Source organism: Oncorhynchus keta, chromosome 15 (assembly GCF_023373465.1).
Source record: "Oncorhynchus keta strain PuntledgeMale-10-30-2019 chromosome 15, Oket_V2, whole genome shotgun sequence".
Taxonomy (NCBI): domain Eukaryota; kingdom Metazoa; phylum Chordata; class Actinopteri; order Salmoniformes; family Salmonidae; genus Oncorhynchus; species Oncorhynchus keta.
This window is the reverse complement of record NC_068435.1, coordinates 629,072-649,051: the sequence shown is the minus strand read 5'-3', so window position 1 is coordinate 649,051 and position 19,980 is coordinate 629,072. Positions and strand designations below refer to the sequence as shown.

The following is a 19,980-nucleotide window of genomic DNA, read 5'->3' as shown; positions in this document are numbered from 1 at the left end:
GGAGAGGAAGGGCCAAGGAGAGGAAGGGCCAAGGAGAGGAAGGGCCAAGGAGAGGAAGGGCCAAGGAGAGGAAGGGCCAAGGAGAGGAAGGGCCAAGGAGGGGAAGGGCCAAGGAGAGGAAGGGCCAAGGAGAGGAAGGGCCAAGGAGGGGAAGGGCCAAGGAGAGGAAGGGCCAAGGAGAGGAAGGGCCAAGGAGGGGAAGGGCCAAGGAGAGGAAGGGCCAAGGAGAGGAAGGGCCAAGGAGAGGAAGGGCCAAGGAGGGGAAGGGCCAAGGAGAGGAAGGGCCAAGGAGAGGAAGGGCCAAGGAGAGGAAGGGCCAAGGAGAGGAAGGGCCAAGGAGAGGAAGGGCCAAGGAGAGGAAGGGCCAAGGAGGGGAAGGGCCAAGGAGAGGAAGGGCCAAGGAGAGGAAGCTTTGCCTCACAGCAGGTAGCGGAAGGATTTCAACAGGGACTCTGATGCTGTGTTGGAGTGCAGGAGAAATACTGTCAGATAAAATGTGAGATATACTATCAGATAAAATGTGAGAAATACTGTCAGATAAAATGTGAGATATACTATCAGGTATACTGTGAGATATACTATCAGATAAAATGTGAGATATACTATCAGGTATACTGTGAGATATACTGTGAGATATATTGTGAGATATACTGTGAAATATACTGAGAGATATACTGTGAGATGGAAGTGGCGTGGTGAGGAAAGGAAGCAGGAAAGGAGCAGATTATAGAGGAGAGTGAGGTGGTGAGGAAAGGAAGCAGGAAAGGAGCTGAGTGTAGAGGAGAGTGAGGTGGTGAGGAAAGGAGCTGAGTGTAGAGGGAAATGATGTGGTGAGGAAAGGAGCTGAGTGTAGAGGGAAGTGATGTGGTGAGGAAAGGAGCTGAGTGTAGAGGGAAGTGATGTGGTGAGGAAAGGAGCTGAGTGTAGAGGGAAATGATGTGGTGAGGAAAGGAGCTGAGTGTAGAGGGAAATGATGTGGTGAGGAAAGGAGCTGAGTGTAGGGGGAAGTGATGTGGTGAGGAAAGGAGCTGAGTGTAGAGGGAAGTGATGTGGTGAGGAAAGGAGCTGAGTGTAGAGGGAAGTGATGTGGTGAGGAAAGGAGCTGAGTGTAGAGGGAAGTGATGTGGTGAGGAAAGGAGCTGAGTGTAGAGGGAAGTGAGGTTGTGTGGAGGGCATCAACATTTCAACGGCTCTACAAACATCAGTTACATCACACTTGCTTCGACCAACAGGAGGAAGTGGAGGGGGAGGAGGAGGGAGGAGGTGAGAGGAGGGAGGGAGGGAGGGAGGGAGGGAGGGAGGGAGTGGAGGAGGAGGGAGGAGGAAGTGGAGGGGGGAGGTGGGAGGGTGAGAGGTTGTGGAGGGGAGGAGGTGAGAGGGAGGGAGGGAGTGAAGGGTAGGAGGAGGGATGAGGAAGTGGAGGGGGAGGAGGATTAGGGAGGGAGTGGAGGGGAGGAGGAGGGAGGGAGAGGGGTAGTGTAGAAGGAGGAGGGGGGAGTGGATGAGGAGGGAGTGGAGGTGAGGAGGTGGGAGGGAGTGGAGTGGAGGAGGAGGAGGGGGGGAAGGAGTGGAGGGGAGGAGGTGGGAGGGAGTGGAGTAGAAGGGAGGGAGTGAGGGGGAGGAGGATGAGGGAGGGAGTGGAGGGAAGGAGGAGGGAGGGAGAGGGGTAGTGTAGAAGGAGGAGGGAGGGAGTGGAGGAGGAGGAGGGAGTTGAGGGGAGGAGGTGGGAGGGAGTGGAGTAGAAGGGAGGGAGTGAGGGGGAGGAGGAGGAGGGAGGGAGTGGAGGGGAGGAGGTGGGAGGGAGAGGGGTAGTGTAGGAGGAGGAGGGAGGGAGTGGAGGAGGAGGAGGTGGCAGGGAGAGAGTTAGTGGAGGAGGAGGAGGGAAGGAGTGGAGTAGGAGGGAGGGAGTGAGGGGGAGGAGGAGGGAGGAGTGGAGGGGAGGAGGTGGGAGGGAGAGGGGTAGTGTAGGAGGAGGAGGGAGGGAGTGGAGGAGGAGGTGGCAGGGAGAGAGTTAGTGGAGGAGGAGGAGGGAAGGAGTGGAGTAGGAGGGAGGGAGTGAGGGGAGGAGGAGGGAGGGAGTGAGTGAAGGAGGAGGGAGGGAGTGGAAGGGGAGGAGGTGGAGGAGGGGAGAGAGGAGGAGGAGGAGGAGGAGGGAGGGGGAGTGGGGGGAGGAGGAGGAAGAGAAGAAGGGAGGGAGTGGAGGAGGTGGGAGGGGGAAGAGGAGGAGGAGGAGGGAGGGAGTTAGTGGAGGAGGAAGAGGAGGAGGAGGGATGTAGTGGAGGGGGACGAGGAAGGAGGGAGGTAATGAAGGAGGAGGAGGAGGGAGGGAGGTGGTGGAGGGTTTGTGTGTAGGTCTGGGAGGGAGAGGGGTAGTGGAGGAGGAGGAGGGAGGGAGTGGAGGGGAGGAGGTGGCAGGAGAGGAGGAGTAGGAGGAGGAGGAGGAGGAGGAGGAGGAGGAGGAGGAGGAGGAGGAGGAGGAGGAAGGGAGTTAGTGGAGGAGGAGGTAGGCAGGGAGAGGAGGAGGGAGTTAGTGGAGGGGGAGGAGGAGGAAGGAAGTTAGAGGAGGAGGAGAAGGAGGAGGAGGAGGAGGAGGAGGAGGAGGAGGAGGAGGGAGGGAGGGGAGGGAGGGAGGGAGGGAGGGAGGGAGGGAGGGAGGGAGGGAGGGAGGGAGTGGCCATGTGCTGTAGCCATCTAGCCATGTTCTGTAGCCATGTTGCCATGTTCTGTAGCCATGTGCTGTGGCCATGTAGCCATGTTCTGTAGCCATCTAGCCATGTGCTGTAGCCATGTAGCCATGTTCTGTAGCCATGTGCTGTAGGCATGTAGCCATGTGCTGTAGGCATGTAGCCATGTTCTGTAGGCATGTTGCCATGTGCTGTGGCCATGTAGCCATGTGCTGTAGGCATGTAGCCATGTTCTGTAGGCATGTTGCCATGTTCTGTAGCCATGTAGCCATGTTCTGTAGCCATGTGCTGGCATGTAGCCATGTTCTGTAGGCATGTTGCCATGTTCTGTAGTCATGTGCTGTGGCCATGTAGCCATGTTCTGTAGGCATGTAGCCATGTTCTGTAGGCATGTAGCCATGTGCTGTAGGCCATGTAGCCATGTGCTGTAGGCATGTTGCCATGTTCTGTAGTCATGTGCTGTGGCCATGTAGCCATGTGCTGTAGGCATGTTGCCATGTTCTGTAGTCATGTGCTGTGGCCATGTAGCCATGTACTGTAGCCATGTTCTGTAGCCATATAGCCATGTGCTGTAGCCATTTAGCCATGTAGCCATATGCTGTAACCATGTGCTGTAAACATGTAGCCATGTTCTGTAGCCATGTGGCCATGTTCTGTAGCCATGTGGCCATGTTCTGTAGCCATGTTCTGTAGCCATGTTCTGTAGCCATGTGGCCATGTTCTGTAGCCATGTAGCCATGTTCTGTAGCCATGTTCTGTAGCCATGCGGCCATGTTCTGTAGCCATGTGGCCATGTTCTGTAGCCATGTGGCCATGTTCTGTAGCCATGTTCTGTAGCCATGTTGCCATGTTCTGTAGCCATGTTCTGTAGCCATGTTCTGTAGCCATATAGCCATTTGCTGTAGCCATGTATCCATGTGTTGTAACCATGTTCTGTAGCCATGTTCGGTAGCCATGTGCTGTAGCCATGTTCTGTAGCCATATAGCCATGTTATGTAGCCATGTAGCCATGTTCTGTAGCCATGTGCTGTAAACATGTAGCCATATAGCCATGTGCTGTGGCCATGTAGCCATGTTCTGTAGCCATGTAGCCATGTGCTGTAGCCATGTTCTGTAGCCATATAGCCATGTGCTGTAGCCATGTAGCTGTAGCCATATAGCCAGGTTCTGTAGCCATGTAGCTGTAGCCATGTAGCCATGTGTTGTAGCCATGTTCTGTAGCCATGTAGCCATGTTCTGTAGCCATGTAGCCATGTGCTGTAGCCATGTGCTGTAGCCATGTAGCCATGTTCTGTAGCCATGTGCTGTAGCCATATAGCCATGTGCTGTAGCCCTGTAGCCATGTGCTGTAGCCATGTAGCCATGTGCTGTAGCCATGTAGCCATGTGCTGTAGCCATGTTCTGTAGCCATGTGCTGTAGGCATGTAGCCATGTTCTGTAGCCATGTAGCCATGTTCTGTAGCCATGTAGCCATGTGCTGTAGCCATGTTCTGTAGCCATGTAGCCATGTGCTGTAGCCATGTGCTGTAGCCATGTAACCATGTTCTGTAGCCATGTGCTGTAGCCATATAGCCATGTGCTGTAGCCCTGTAGCCATGTGCTGTAGCCATGTAGCCATGTGCTGTAGCCATGTAGCCATGTGCTGTAGCCATGTATCCATGTGCTGTAGCCATGTTCTGTAGCCATATAGCCATGTGCTGTAGGCATGTAGCCATGTTCTGTAGCCATGTAGCCATGTTCTGTAGCCATGTAGCCATGTGCTGTAGCCATGTTCTGTAGCCATGTAGCCATGTGCTGTAGCCATGTGCTGTAGCCATGTAGCCATGTTCTGTAGCCATGTAGCCATGTGCTGTAGCCATGTTCTGTAGCCATATAGCCATGTGCTGTAGGTATGTAGCCATGTTCTGTAGCCATGTTCTGTAGCCATATAGCCATGTGCTGTAGCCATGTAGCGTAGCCATGTTCTGTAGCCATGTAGCCATGTTCTGTAGCCATGTATCCATGTTCTGTAGCCATATAGCCATGTGCTGTAGCCATGTTCTGTAGCCATTTAGCCATGTGCTGTAGGCAGGTAGCCATGTTCTGTTCTGTAGTCATGTAGCCATGTTCTGTAGCCATGTTCTGTAGCCATGTAGCCATGTAGCCATGTTCTGTAGCCATGTTCTGTAGCCATGTAGCCATGTTCTGTAGGCATGTTGCCATGTTCTGTAGCCATGTGCTGTAGCCATCTAGCCATGTGCTGTAGCCATGTAGCCATGTGCTGTAGCCATGTAGCCATGTTCTGTAGGCATGTTGCCATGTTCTGTAGCCATGTTGCCATGTTCTGTAGGCATGTTGCCATGTTCTGTAGCCATGTTGCTATGTTCTGTAGCCATGTGCTGTAGACATGTAGCCATGTTCTGTAGCCATGTAGCCATGTTCTGTAGCCATGTGCTGTAGCCATGTAGCCATGTTCTGTAGGCATGTGGCCATGTTCTGTGGCTATGTAGCCATGTGCTGTGGCCATGTAACCATGTGCTGTAGGCATGTAGCCATGTTCTGTAGGCATGTTGCCGTGTGCTGTGGCCATGTAGCCATGTGCTGTAGGCATGTTGCCATGTTCTGTAGTCATGTGCTGTGGCCATGTAGCCATGTTCTGTAGGCATGTGCTGTGGCCATGTAGCCATGTGCTGTAGGCATGTAGCCATGTTCTGTAGGCATGTTGCCATGTGCTGTGGCATGTAGCCATGTGCTGTAGGCATGTTGCCATGTTCTGTAGTCATGTGCTGTGGCCATGTAGCCATGTGCTGTAGGCATGTTGCCATGTTCTGTAGTCATGTGCTGTGGCCATGTAGCCATGTACTGTAGCCATGTTCTGTAGCCATATAGCCATGTGCTGTAGCCATTTAGCCATATAGCCATATGCTGTAACCATGTGCTGTAAACATGTAGCCATGTTCTGTAGCCATGTGGCCATGTTCTGTAGCCATGCGGCCATGTTCTGTAGCCATGTGGCCATGTTCTGTAGCCATGTTGCCATGTTCTGTAGCCATGTTCTGTAGCCATGTTGCCATGTTCTGTAGCCATGTTCTGTAGCCATGTTCTGTAGCCATATAGCCATTTGCTGTAACCATGTAGCCATGTGCTGTAGCCATGTATCCATGTGTTGTAACCATGTTCTGTAGCCATGTTCTGTAGCCATGTGCTGTAGCCATGTGCTGTAGCCATGTAGCGTAGCCATGTTCTGTAGCCATGTAGCCATGTTCTGTAGCCATGTATCCATGTTCTGTAGCCATATAGCCATGTGCTGTAGCCATGTTCTGTAGCCATATAGCCATGTGCTGTAGGCAGGTAGCCATGTTCTGTAGCCATGTTCTGTAGCCATGTAGCCATGTTCTGTAGCCATGTTCTGTAGCCATGTAGCCATGTAGCCATGTTCTGTAGCCATGTAGCCATGTTCTGTAGCCATGTTCTGTAGCCATGTAGCCATGTAGCCATGTTCTGTAGCCATGTTCTGTAGCCATGTAGCCATGTTCTGTAGGCATGTTGCCATGTTCTGTAGCCATGTTGCCATGTTCTGTAGGCATGTTGCCATGTTCTGTAGCCATGTTGCCATGTTCTGTAGCCATGTGCTGTAGACATGTAGCCATGTTCTGTAGCCATGTAGCCATGTTCTGTAGCCATGTGCTGTAGCCATGTTCTGTAGGCATGTGGCCATGTTCTGTGGCCATGTAGCCATGTGCTGTGGCCATGTAACCATGTGCTGTAGGCATGTAGCCATGTTCTGTAGGCATGTTGCCATGTGCTGTGGCCATGTAGCCATGTGCTGTAGGCATGTTGCCATGTTCTGTAGTCATGTGCTGTGGCCATGTAGCCATGTTCTGTAGGCATGTAGCCATGTTCTGTAGTCATGTGCTGTGGCCATGTAGCCATGTGCTGTAGGCATGTAGCCATGTTCTGTAGGCATGTTGCCATGTGCTGTGGCCATGTAGCCATGTGCTGTAGGCATGTTGCCATGTTCTGTAGTCATGTGCTGTGGCCATGTAGCCATGTGCTGTAGGCATGTAGCCATGTTCTGTAGTCATGTGCTGTGGCCATGTAGCCATGTACTGTAGCCATGTTCTGTAGCCATATAGCCATGTGCTGTAGCCATTTAGCCATATAGCCATATGCTGTAACCATGTGCTGTAAACATGTAGCCATGTTCTGTAGCCATGTGGCCATGTTCTGTAGCCATGTGGCCATGTTCTGTAGCCATGTGGCCATGTTCTGTAGCCATGTTGCCATGTTCTGTAGCCATGTGGCCATGTTCTGTAGCCATGTTCTGTAGCCATGTTCTGTAGCCATATAGCCATTTGCTGTAACCATGTAGCCATGTGCTGTAGCCATGTATCCATGTGTTGTAACCATGTTCTGTAGCCATGTTCGGTAGCCATGTGCTGTAGCCATGTTCTGTAGCCATATAGCCATGTTATGTAGCCATGTAGCCATGTTCTGTAGCCATGTGCTGTAAACATGTAGCCATGTAGCCATGTTCTGTAGCCATGTATGTAGCCATGTAGCCATGTGCTGTAGCCATGTTCTGTAGCCATGTGCTGTAGCCATGTTGCTGTAGCCATATAGCCATGTTCTGTAGCCATGTGCTGTAGCCATGTAGCCATGTGTTGTAGCCATGTTCTGTAGCCATGTAGCCATGTTCTGTAGCCATGTAGCCATGTGCTGTAGCCATGTGCTGTAGCCATGTAGCCATGTTCTGTAGCCATGTGCTGTAGCCATATAGCCATGTGCTGTAGCCATGTAGCCATGTGCTGTAGCCATGTAGCCATGTGCTGTAGCCATGTAGCCATGTGCTGTAGCCATGTAGCCATGTGCTGTAGCCATGTTCTGTAGCCATATAGCCATGTGCTGTAGGCATGTAGCCATGTTCTGTAGCCATGTAGCCATGTTCTGTAGCCATGTAGCCATGTGCTGTAGCCATGTTCTGTAGCCATGTAGCCATGTGCTGTAGCCATGTGCTGTAGCCATGTAGCCATGTTCTGTAGCCATGTGCTGTAGCCATATAGCCATGTGCTGTAGCCCTGTAGCCATGTAGCCATGTGCTGCCATGTAGCCATGTGCTGTAGCCATGTAGCCATGTGCTGTAGCCATGTGCTGTAGCCATGTTCTGTAGCCATATAGCCATGTGCTGTAGGCATGTAGCCATGTTCTGTAGCCATGTAGCCATGTTCTGTAGCCATGTAGCCATGTGCTGTAGCCATGTTCTGTAGCCATGTGCTGTAGCCATGTTCTATAGCCATGTTCTGCCATGTGCTGTAGCCATGTTAGCCATGTTCTGTAGCCATATAGCCATGTGCTGTAGACCTGTAGCCATGTGCTGTAGCCATGTTCTGTAGCCATATAGCCATGTGCTGTAGCCATGAAGCCATGTTCTATAGCCATGTGCATGTAGCCAGCCTGTAGCCATGTTCTGTAGGCATGTTGCCATGTTCTGTAGCCATGTTGTCATGTTCTGTAGGCATGTTCTGTAGCCATGTTAGCCATTCTGTAGCCATGTTCTGTGTAGCCATGTTCTGTAGCCATGTGCTGTAGCCATGTAGCCATGTTCTGTAGCCATGTTGCCATGTTCTGTAGCCATGTTGCCATGTTCTGTAGGCATGTTGCCATGTTCTGTAGCCATGTTGCCATGTTCTGTAGCCATGTGCTGTAGCCATGTAGCCATGTTCTGTAGCCATGTTCTGTAGCCATGTTCTGTAGCCATGTTCTGTAGGCATGTGGCCATGTTCTGTGGCCATGTAGCCATGTGCTGTGGCCATGTAACCATGTGCTGTAGGCATGTAGCCATGTTCTGTAGTCATGTGCTGTGGCCATGTTGCCATGTGCTGTGGCCATGTAACCATGTGCTGTAGGCATGTAGCCATGTTCTGTAGGCATGTTGCCATGTGCTGTGGCCATGTAGCCATGTGCTGTAGGCATGTTGCCATGTTCTGTAGTCATGTGCTGTGGCCATGTAGCCATGTTCTGTAGGCATGTAGCCATGTTCTGTAGTCATGTGCTGTGGCCATGTAGCCATGTGCTGTAGGCATGTAGCCATGTTCTGTAGGCATGTTGCCATGTTCTGTAGTCATGTGCTGTGGCCATGTAGCCATGTGCTGTAGGCATGTTGCCATGTTCTGTAGTCATGTGCTGTGGCCATGTAGCCATGTACTGTAGCCATGTTCTGTAGCCATATAGCCATGTGCTGTAGCCATTTAGCCATATAGCCATATGCTGTAACCATGTGCTGTAAACATGTAGCCATGTTCTGTAGTAGCCATGAGGCCATGTTCTGTAGCCATGTGGCCATGTTCTGTAGCCATGTTCTGTAGCCATGTTCTGTAGCCATGTGGCCATGTTCTGTAGCCATGTTGCCATGTTCTGTAGCCATGTTCTGTAGCCATGTTGCCATGTTCTGTAGCCATGTTCTGTAGCCATGTTCTGTAGCCATGTGGCCATGTTCTGTAGCCATGTTGCCATGTTCTGTAGCCATGTTCTGTAGCCATGTTGCCATGTTCTGTAGCCATGTTCTGTAGCCATATAGCCATTTGCTGTAACCATGTAGCCATGTGCTGTAGCCATGTATCCATGTGTTGTAACCATGTTCTGTAGCCATGTTCGGTAGCCATGTGCTGTAGCCATGTTCTGTAGCCATATAGCCATGTTATGTAGCCATGTAGCCATGTTCTGTAGCCATGTTCTGTAAACATGTAGCCATATAGCCATGTTCTGTAGCCATGTAGCCATGTGCTGTAGCCATGTTCTGTAGCCATATAGCCATGTGCTGTAGCCATGCCATAGCTGTAGCCATATAGCCATGTTCTGTAGCCATGTGCTGTAGCCATGTAGCCATGTGTTGTAGCCATGTTCTGTAGCCATGTAGCCATGTGCTGTAGCCATGTGCTGTAGCCATGTAACCATGTTCTGTAGCCATGTTCTGTAGCCATATAGCCATGTGCTGTAGCCCTGTAGCCATGTGCTGTAGCCATGTAGCCATGTGCTGTAGCCATGTAGCCATGTGCTGTAGCCATGTTCTGTAGCCATGTAGCCATGTTCTGTAGCCATGTTCTATAGCCATATGTTAGCCATGTTCTGTAGCCATGTAGCCATGTGCTGTAGGTATGTTCTGTTCTGTAGCCATGTTCTGTAGCCATATAGCCATGTGCTGTAGCCATGTAGCCATGTGCTGTAGCCATGTTCTGTAGCCATATAGCCATGTGCTGTAGCCATGAAGCCATGTTCTGTAGCCATGTGCTGTAGCCATGTAGCCATGTTCTGTAGGCATGTTGCCATGTTCTGTAGCCATGTTGTCATGTTCTGTAGGCATGTTCTGTAGCCATGTTCTGTAGCCATGTAGCCATGTTCTGTAGCCATGTAGCCTGTAGAGCCATGTAGCCATGTTCTGTAGCCATGTAGCCATGTTCTGTAGCCATGTGCCATGTTCTGTAGGCAGCCATGTTCTGTAGCCATGTTGCCATGTTCTGTGGCATGTTGCCATGTTCTGTAGCCATGTTGCCATGTTCTGTAGGCATGTTGCCATGTTCTGTAGCCATGTTGCTGTTCTGTAGCCATGTGCTGTAGACATGTAGCCATGTTCTGTAGCCATGTAGCCATGTTCTGTAGCCATGTGCTGTAGCCATGTTCTGTAGGCATGTGGCCATGTTCTGTAGGCCATGTAGCCATGTGCTGTGGCCATGTAACCATGTGCTGTAGGCATGTAGCCATGTTCTGTAGGCATGTTGCCATGTGCTGTGGCCATGTAGCCATGTGCTGTAGGCATGTTGCCATGTTCTGTAGTCATGTGCTGTGGCCATGTAGCCATGTTCTGTAGGCATGTAGCCATGTTCTGTAGTCATGTGCTGTGGCCATGTAGCCATGTGCTGTAGGCATGTAGCCATGTTCTGTAGGCATGTTGCCATGTTCTGTAGTCATGTGCTGTGGCCATGTAGCCATGTACTGTAGCCATGTTCTGTAGCCATATAGCCATGTGCTGTAGCCATTTAGCCATATAGCCATATGCTGTAACCATGTGCTGTAAACATGTAGCCATGTTCTGTAGCCATGTGGCCATGTTCTGTAGCCATGTGGCCATGTTCTGTAGCCATGTTCTGTAGCCATGTTGCCATGTTCTGTAGCCATGTTCTGTAGCCATGTTCTGTAGCCATATAGCCATTTGCTGTAGCCATGTATCCATGTGTTGTAACCATGTTCTGTAGCCATGTTCGGTAGCCATGTGCTGTAGCCATGTTCTGTAGCCATATAGCCATGTTATGTAGCCATGTAGCCATGTTCTGTAGCCATGTGCTGTAAACATGTAGCCATATAGCCATGTGCTGTGGCCATGTAGCCATGTTCTGTAGCCATGTAGCCATGTGCTGTAGCCATGTTCTGTAGCCATATAGCCATGTGCTGTAGCCATGTAGCTGTAGCCATATAGCCATGTTCTGTAGCCATGTGCTGTAGCCATGTAGCCATGTGTTGTAGCCATGTTCTGTAGCCATGTAGCCATGTTCTGTAGCCATGTAGCCATGTGCTGTAGCCATGTGCTGTAGCCATGTAGCCATGTTCTGTAGCCATGTGCTGTAGCCATATAGCCATGTGCTGTAGCCCTGTAGCCATGTGCTGTAGCCATGTAGCCATGTGCTGTAGCCATGTAGCCATGTGCTGTAGCCATGTAGCCATGTGCTGTAGCCATGTTCTGTAGCCATGTGCTGTAGGCATGTAGCCATGTTCTGTAGCCATGTAGCCATGTTCTGTAGCCATGTAGCCATGTGCTGTAGCCATGTTCTGTAGCCATGTAGCCATGTGCTGTAGCCATGTGCTGTAGCCATGTAACCATGTTCTGTAGCCATGTGCTGTAGCCATATAGCCATGTGCTGTAGCCCTGTAGCCATGTGCTGTAGCCATGTAGCCATGTGCTGTAGCCATATAGCCATGTGCTGTAGGCATGTAGCCATGTTCTGTAGCCATGTAGCCATGTTCTGTAGCCATGTAGCCATGTGCTGTAGCCATGTTCTGTAGCCATGTAGCCATGTGCTGTAGCCATGTTCTGTAGCCATATAGCCATGTGCTGTAGCCATGTTCTGTAGCCATATAGCCATGTGCTGTAGCCATGTAGCGTAGCCATGTTCTGTAGCCATGTAGCCATGTTCTGTAGCCATGTAGCCATGTGCTGTAGCCATGTAGCCATGTTCTGTAGCCATGTTCTGTAGCCATATAGCCATGTGCTGTAGGCAGGTAGCCATGTTCTGTAGCCATGTAGCCATGTTCTGTAACCATGTAGCCATGTTCTGTAGCCATGTTCTGTAGCCATGTTCTGTAGCCATGTAGCCATGTTCTGTAGCCATGTAGCCATGTGCTGTAGCCATGTTCTGTAGCCATATAGCCATGTGCTGTAGCCATGTAGCTGTAGCCATATAGCCATGTTCTGTAGCCATGTGCTGTAGCCATGTAGCCATGTGTTGTAGCCATGTTCTGTAGCCATGTAGCCATCTTCTGTAGCCATGTAGCCATGTTCTGTAGCCATGTGCTGTAGCCATGTAGCCATGTTCTGTAGGCATGTGGCCATGTTCTGTGGCCATGTAGCCATGTGCTGTGGCCATGTAACCATGTGCTGTAGGCATGTAGCCATGTTCTGTAGGCATGTTGCCATGTGCTGTGGCCATGTAGCCATGTGCTGTAGGCATGTTGCCATGTTCTGTAGTCATGTGCTGTGGCCATGTAGCCATGTACTGTAGCCATGTTCTGTAGCCATATAGCCATGTGCTGTAGCCATTTAGCCATATGCTGTAACCATGTGCTGTAAACATGTAGCCATGTTCTGTAGCCATGTGGCCATGTTCTGTAGCCATGTAGCCATGTTCTGTAGCCATGTTCTGTAGCCATGTAGCCATGTTCTGTAGCCATGTGGCCATGTTCTGTAGCCATGTTGCCATGTTCTGTAGCCATGTTCTGTAGCCATGTTGCCATGTTCTGTAGCCATATAGCCATTTGCTGTAGCCATGTAGCCATGTGCTGTAGCCATGTATCCATGTGTTGTAACCATGTTCTGTAGCCATGTTCGGTAGCCATGTGCTGTAGCCATGTTCTGTAGCCATATAGCCATGTTATGTAGCCATGTAGCCATGTTCTGTAGCCATGTGCTGTAAACATGTAGCCATATAGCCATGTGCTGTGGCCATGTAGCCATGTTCTGTAGCCATGTAGCCATGTTCTGTAGCCATGTATGTAGCCATGTAGCCATGTTCTGTAGCCATGTAGCCATGTGCTGTAGCCATGTTCTGTAGCCATATAGCCATGTTCTGTAGCCATGTGCTGTAGCCATGTAGCCATGTGTTGTAGCCATGTTCTGTAGCCATGTAGCCATGTTCTGTAGCCATGTAGCCATGTGCTGTAGCCATGTGCTGTAGCCATATAGCCATGTTCTGTAGCCATGTGCTGTAGCCATATAGCCATGTGCTGTAGCCATGTAGCCATCTGCTGTAGCCATGTAGCCATGTGCTGTAGCCATGTAGCCATGTGCCATGTAGCCATATGTTCTGTAGCCAGCCATGTGCTGTAGGCATGTAGCCATGTTCTGTAGCCATGTAGCCATGTTCTGTAGCCATGTAGCCATGTGCTGTAGCCATGTTCTGTAGCCATGTAGCCATGTGCTGTAGCCATGTAGCCATGTTCTGTAGCCATGTGCTGTAGCCATATAGCCATGTGCTGTAGCCCTGTAGCCCTGTAGCCATGTTCTGTAGCCATGTAGCCATGTGCTGTAGCCATGTTCTGTAGCCATGTAGCTGTAGCCATGTTCTGTAGCCATATAGCCATGTGATGTAGGCATGTAGCCATGTTCTGTAGCCATGTAGCCATGTGCTGTAGCCATATAGCCATGTGCTGTAGCCATGTTCTGTAGCCATATAGCCATGTGCTGTAGGTATGTAGCCATGTTCTGTAGCCATGTAGCCATGTGCTGTAGCCATGTTCTGTAGCCATGTTCTGTAGCCATGTTCTGTAGCCATATAGCCATGTGCTGTAGCCATGTTCTGTAGCCATGTTCTGTAGCCATGTAGCCATGTTCTGTAGCCATGTATCCATGTTCTGTAGCCATATAGCCATGTGCTGTAGCCATGTTCTGTAGCCATATAGCCATGTTCTGTAGCCATGTAGCCATGTTCTGTAGCCATGTAGCCATGTTCTGCCATGTTCTGTAGCCATGTTCTGTAGCCATGTAGCCATGTTCTGTAGCCATGTAGCCATGTGCTGTAGCCATGTTCTGTAGCCATATAACCATGTGCTGTAGCCATGTGCTGTAGCCATGTAGCTGTAGCCATATAGCCATGATCTGTAGCCATGTGCTGTAGCCATGTAGCCATGTTCTGTAGCCATGTGCTGTAGCCATGTAGCCATGTAGCCATGTTCTGTAGCCATGTAGCCATGTTCTGTAGCCATGTAGATATGTGCTGTAGCCATGTTTTTTTTGTGTTTTTTTTAACCTTTATTTAACCAGGCAAGTCAGTTAAGAACATATTCTTATTTTCAATGACGGCCTGGGAACAGTGGGTTAACTGCCTGTTCAGGGGCAGAACGACAGATTTGTACCTTGTCAGCTCGGGGGTTTGAACTCGCAACCTTCCGGTTACTAGTCCAACGCTCTAACCACTAGGCTACGCTGCCGCCATGTGCTGTAGCCATATAGCCATGTGCTGTAGCCCTGTAGCCATGTGCTGTAGCCATGTAGCCATGTGCTGTAGCCATGTTCTGTAGCCATGTAGCCATGTTCTGTAGCCATGTAGCCATGTTCTGTAGCCATGTAGCCATGTTCTGTAGCCATGTAGCCATGTGCTGTAGCCATGTTCTGTAGCCATGTAGCCATGTGCTGTAGCCATGTTCTGTAGCCATGTAGCCATGTTCTGTAGCCATGTAGACATGTGCTGTAGCCATGTTCTGTAGCCATGTAGCCATGTGCTGTAGCCATGTTCTGTAGCCAATGTGCTGTAGCCATGTAGCCATGTTCTGTAGCCAGCCATGTTCTGTAGCCATATAGCCATGTGCTGTAGCCATGTAGCCATGTTCTGTAGCCATGTTCTAGCCATATAGCCATGTAGCCATGTAGCCATGTTCTGTAGCCATGTAGCCATGTTCTGTAGCCATGTAGCAATGTGCTGTAGCCATGTAGCCATGTTCTGTAGCCATGTGCTGTAGCCATGTAGCCATGTGCTGTAGCCATATAGCCATGTGCTGTAGCCCTGTAGCCATGTGCTGTAGCCATGTAGCCATGTGCTGTAACCATGTAGCCATGTGCTGTAACCATGTATCCATGTGCTGTAGCCATGTAGCCATGTGCTGTAGCCTGCCTGTTGGACATGATTATAATGACACAGGATGAGACCCAGATGCAGACACAGGAGGCAGATGGTTAGATTCTCTGATATTTATACCGGGTCAGAGTCAGATAGATGCAGGATGGCAGGCAGCAAAGGTCTGAACCGGGAGGACTAGAAAATCACGAGTACGGAAAAACACGCTGGTAGGCTGGACGAGACAAACTGGCAACAGACAAACAAAAAACACTGGTATAAATACACAGGGAATAATGGGGAAACGGGAGACACCTGGTGGTGGGTGAAACAGGTGAAGCAGATCAGGGTGTGACAGTACCCCCCCCCTCTAAGGGCGCCACCTGGCATCCTACCCGGGCACATACCTGGTTGACCGGGGTGCCGGCGGCGGAAGTCAGTGATGAGAGCCGGGTCCATAATGTCCTTAGCGGGGACTTACCCTACGTTACTCATCTCATATGTATATACTGTACTCTATACCATCTACTGCATCTTGCCTATGCTGTTCTGTACCATCACTCATTCATATATTTTTATGTACATATTCTTCATCCCTTTACACTTGTGTGTATAAGGTAGTTGTTGTGGAATTGTCAGGTAAGATTACTCGTTGGTTATTACTGCATTGTCGGAACTTGAAGCACAAGCATTTCGCTACACTAGCATTAACATCTGCTAACCATGTGTATGTGACAAATAACATTTGATTTGATTTGGATTTGATGTTGACCTGTTTAAAGGTCTTACTCACGTCGGCCTGTCACCAAGGGAGTACCCCAAAGCTCGATCCTAGGCCCCACGCTCTTCTCAATTTACATCAACAACATAGCTCAGGCAGTAGGAAGCTCTCTCATCCATTTATATGCAGATGATACAGTCTTATACACAGCTGACCCCTCCCTGGATTTTGTGTTAAACGCTTTACCACAAAGCTTTCTTAGTGTCCAACAAGCTTTCTCTGCCCTTAAACTTGTTCTGAACACCTCACCTTATTTTGGGTTAAGACAAGTAACTATGAGTAAGGGCAAACATCATGATAAGCTTGCAAGTTGAGTTTGAACAAGACATAAAAAAAACACTTTGCATTTATAACGGTTTGTTTTACAGTATGTATTTTACAGTATGTACAAAATAACCAAATAATTGATCGTCCATTTTTTTACCCATTCAATCCGGTCGGCATACGCGTCATCATACTCCCTCATCTGATTGGTCGAGTAGGCGGGCCGTCTGACTTTGTAGCTGTGGTAACTAGTGACCACCCGCCAAACGCCCGGTGCCCTTTGTCGACAGCGATTTCCTCTCTTTGCTATTTGAACGTTTCAGAGGAAATTATTCACAATGGGTAAAAAAGAAGAAGAGGAAATCATAAGAATTGCGAAGAAGATGGATAAAATGGCGCAGAAGAAAAGCGGGGTGAGGTGTTCCGACATGAATGGATTGGCTCCCATTATCTTGTCTGGTGATAGCGTTAGCATGCTAACGCTAACTAGCAAATGGAGTTGAAAACGTAGACACACATCGCTAACTAGCTAGCAGTTGTCGTCCTATGGTGTTGAATGTCACATTTCGAAAAATATTGGTCTTACAGGCTCTTCGTAGTCGTTTAACATTAGTTAGTTCAGTGGTGCATGGTAGTCAAACGTTATTGTGCTGTTAGCTAGCTAGTTAATTAAGCCAGTAACTAGCGAACTAAACCAGTAACTAGCTAACTAAGCTAACAACAGTTAGCTAGTTCTGTAGTTGCTAAGATAGCAGGTCATTGGTGCCGCGTTCACGTGCCAGTCGGAACTAAAGAAACCGAAATAAATAAATAACACCAAAAACAAACTTTCCAAATTGCACAAACATATACCGGAGTTGGATTGTACATAAAACAAATGCAAATTAGGTAACGAAGCACACAGGTTTAAGAGGAATAAACAAATAATAATGGAGAAAAAAAGACTACAAATCAAATACTTTAAAAAACACGTCGCAGAGGTCTTGTATACATACAATTATACACATGTCAGGTTGTATGATTCAAAGGCAACAATCACTTTAAGGGAATGTTTAAGTCTTAATTATTGCACAAAAATATAAATCTCTTTCAAAAATAAGGGGCTAGTCTTAAGAAAAGCTGCATTTGTGTATACATTTTTTGGCTAATACAATGAAATTATTGACCATGAAATTGAAATCATTATCATCTTGGAATAAACCAAATTTGACATCCTTGAATGTGAAATTGGCAATATTACTCTCCTATATGACTATCCTACAATCTAAGCTAGATATCCTCAATCTCACCCAAATTATCATGGAATCTACCATGTACAAATCTGTAAACTCGGGCACCCTCATATCATCCTGACCAACCTGCCCCCTAAATACACCTCCGCTGTCTTCAATCAGGATCTCAGTGATCATTGCCTGTGTCTGTAATGGGTCCGCGGTCAAACACCCCTCATCACAGTCAAACGCTCCCTAAAACACTTCAGCGAGCTGGCCTTACTAATCGACCTGCCCTGAGTATCCTGGAAGGATATTGACCTCATTCCATGAGTAATGGATGCCTGGTTATTCTTTAAAAGTGCTTTCCTCACCATCTTAAATAAGCATGCCCCGTTCAAAAAATGTAGAACCAAGAGCGCCTGTAGCCCTTGGTTCACTCCAGACCTGACTGCCCTCGACCAGCACAAAAACATCCTGTGGCATTCTGCATTAGCATCGAATAGCCCCCGTGAAATGCAACTTTTCAGGGAAGTTAGGAACCAATATACACAGGCAGCTATGAAAGCAAAGGCTAGCTTTTTCAAACAGAAATTTGCATCCTGTAGCACAAACTCCAAAAAGTTCTGGGACACTGAAGTCCATGGAGAATAAGAGCACCTCCTCCCAGCTTCCTACTGCTCTGAGGCTAGGAAATACTGTCACCACCGATAAATCCACGATAATTGAGAATTTCAATAAGCATTTTTCTACGGCTGGCCATGCTTTCCACATGACAACCCCTGCCCCGGTCAACAGCTCTTCACCCCCCCACAGCAACTTGGCCAAGCCTCCCCATTTCTCCTTCACCCAAATCCGGATAGCTGATGTTCTGAAAAAGAGCTGCAAAATCGCGACCCCTACATATCAGCTGGGCTAGACAATCTGGTCCCTCTTTCTAAAATTATCTGCCACAATTGTTTCAAACCCTATTACTAGCCTGTTCAACCTCTCTTTTGTATCGTCAGAGATCCCCAAAGATTGTACAGCTGCCGCGGTCATTCCCCTCTTCAAAGGGGGAGACACTCTAGACCCAAACTGCTACAGACCTATATCTATCCTACCCTGCCTTTCTAAGGTCTTCAAAAGCCAAGTTAACAAACAGATCACCGTCCATTTCGAATCCCACCGTGCCTTTTCCGCTATGCGATCTGGTTTCCGAGCTGGTCACGGGTGCACCTCAGCCACGCAACTCTCCTTCCATGGCGTCCAACTGCTCTTAAATGCTAGTAAAACTAAGTGCATGCTCCTCAACAGATCGCTGCCTGCACCTGCCCCCCCATCCAGCATCACTACTCTGGACGGTTCTGACTTAAAATATGTGGACGACTACAAATACCTAGGTGTCTGGTTAGAATTTAAACTCTCCTTCTAGACTCATATTAAGCATCTCCAATTTAAAATTAAATCTAGAATTGCCTTCCTATTTCGTAGCAAAGCCTCCTTCACTCACGCTGCCTAACATGCCCTCGTAAAACTGACCATCCTACTGATCCTACAAAATAGCCTCCAACACTCTACTCAGCGAATTGTATGCAGTCTATCACAGTGCCATCCATTTTGTCACCAAAGCCCTATATACTACCCACCGCTGCGACCTGTATGCTCTCGTTGGCTGGCCCTCGCTTCATATTTGTCGCCAAAGCCACTGGCTCCAGGTCTATAGATCTTTGCTAGGTAATATCCCAGCTCACTGGTCACCGTAGCAGCACCCGTAGCACGCGCTCCAGCAGGTATATTTCACTGGTCATCCCCAAAGCCAACACCTCCTTTGGCCGCCTTTCCTTCCAGTTCTCTGCTGCCAGTGACTGGATTGAATTGCATAAGTCACTGAAGTTGGAGACTCGTATCTCCCTCACTAACTTTAAGCATCAGCTGTCAGAGCAGCTTACAGACCACTGTACCTGTGCATAGCCCATCTGTAAATAACCCATCCAACTACCTCATCCCCATATTGTTGTTTATTTTGTTTATATTTTTTGCTCATTTGCACCCCAGTATCTGTACTTGCACATTCATCTTCTGCACATCTACCATTCCAGTGTTTATTTCCGAAATTGTCATTAATTCGCCACTACAGCCTATTTATTGCCTTACATCCTAATCTAACCTAATTTGCACACACTGTATAGATTTTTTAATATTGTGTTATTGACTATACTTTTGTTTACTCCATGTGTAAGCCTGTGTTGTTGTTTGTGTCGCACTGCTTTGCTTTATCTTGGCCAGGTCGCAGTTGTAAATGAGAACTTATTCTCAACTGACCTATCTGGTTAAGTAAAGGTGTTCTCAACTGGCCTACCTGGTTAAGTAAAGGTGTTCTCAACTAGCCTACCTGGTTAAATAAAGGTGTTCTCAACTAGCCAACCTGGTTAAGTAAAGGTGTTCTCAACTAGCCTACCTGGTTAAATAAAGGTGTTCTCAACTAGCCTACCTGGTTAAATAAAGGTGTTCTCAACTAGCCTACCTGGTTAAATAAAGGTGTTCTCAACTAGCCTACCTGGTTAAATAAAGGTGTTCTCAACTAGCCTACCTGGTTAAATAAAGGTGTTCTCAACTAGCCTACCTGGTTAAATAAAGGTGTTCTCAACTAGCCTACCTGGTTAAATAAAGGTGTTCTCAACTGGCCTACCTGGTTAAATAAAGGTGTTCTCAACTGGCCTACCTGGTTAAATAAATGTGTTCTCAACTAGCCTACCTGGTTA

At 48.6% G+C, this 19,980-nt stretch overlaps 1 protein-coding gene across 25 annotated transcripts in view; it reads left to right on the top strand.

Annotated features, from left to right (window-relative positions):
- The first annotated feature begins 16,260 nt into the window (after positions 1-16,260).
- The window catches only part of tcea1 (transcription elongation factor A (SII), 1), a 51,533-nt gene continuing 47,813 nt past the window's right edge, over positions 16,261-19,980 (top strand). For 18 of the 25 annotated variants that reach the window (XM_052462703.1, XM_052462707.1, XM_052462704.1 and 15 more), the window contains exon 1: positions 16,263-16,438. In XM_052462703.1, coding sequence (XP_052318663.1) covers positions 16,364-16,438 — 75 coding nt within the window. In that variant the 5' untranslated portion in view covers positions 16,263-16,363. Of the gene's footprint in view, positions 16,439-19,980 lie in introns of all 25 variants that reach the window. The other 7 variants (XM_052462721.1, XM_052462723.1, XM_052462728.1 and 4 more) reach the window with 4 other exon arrangements.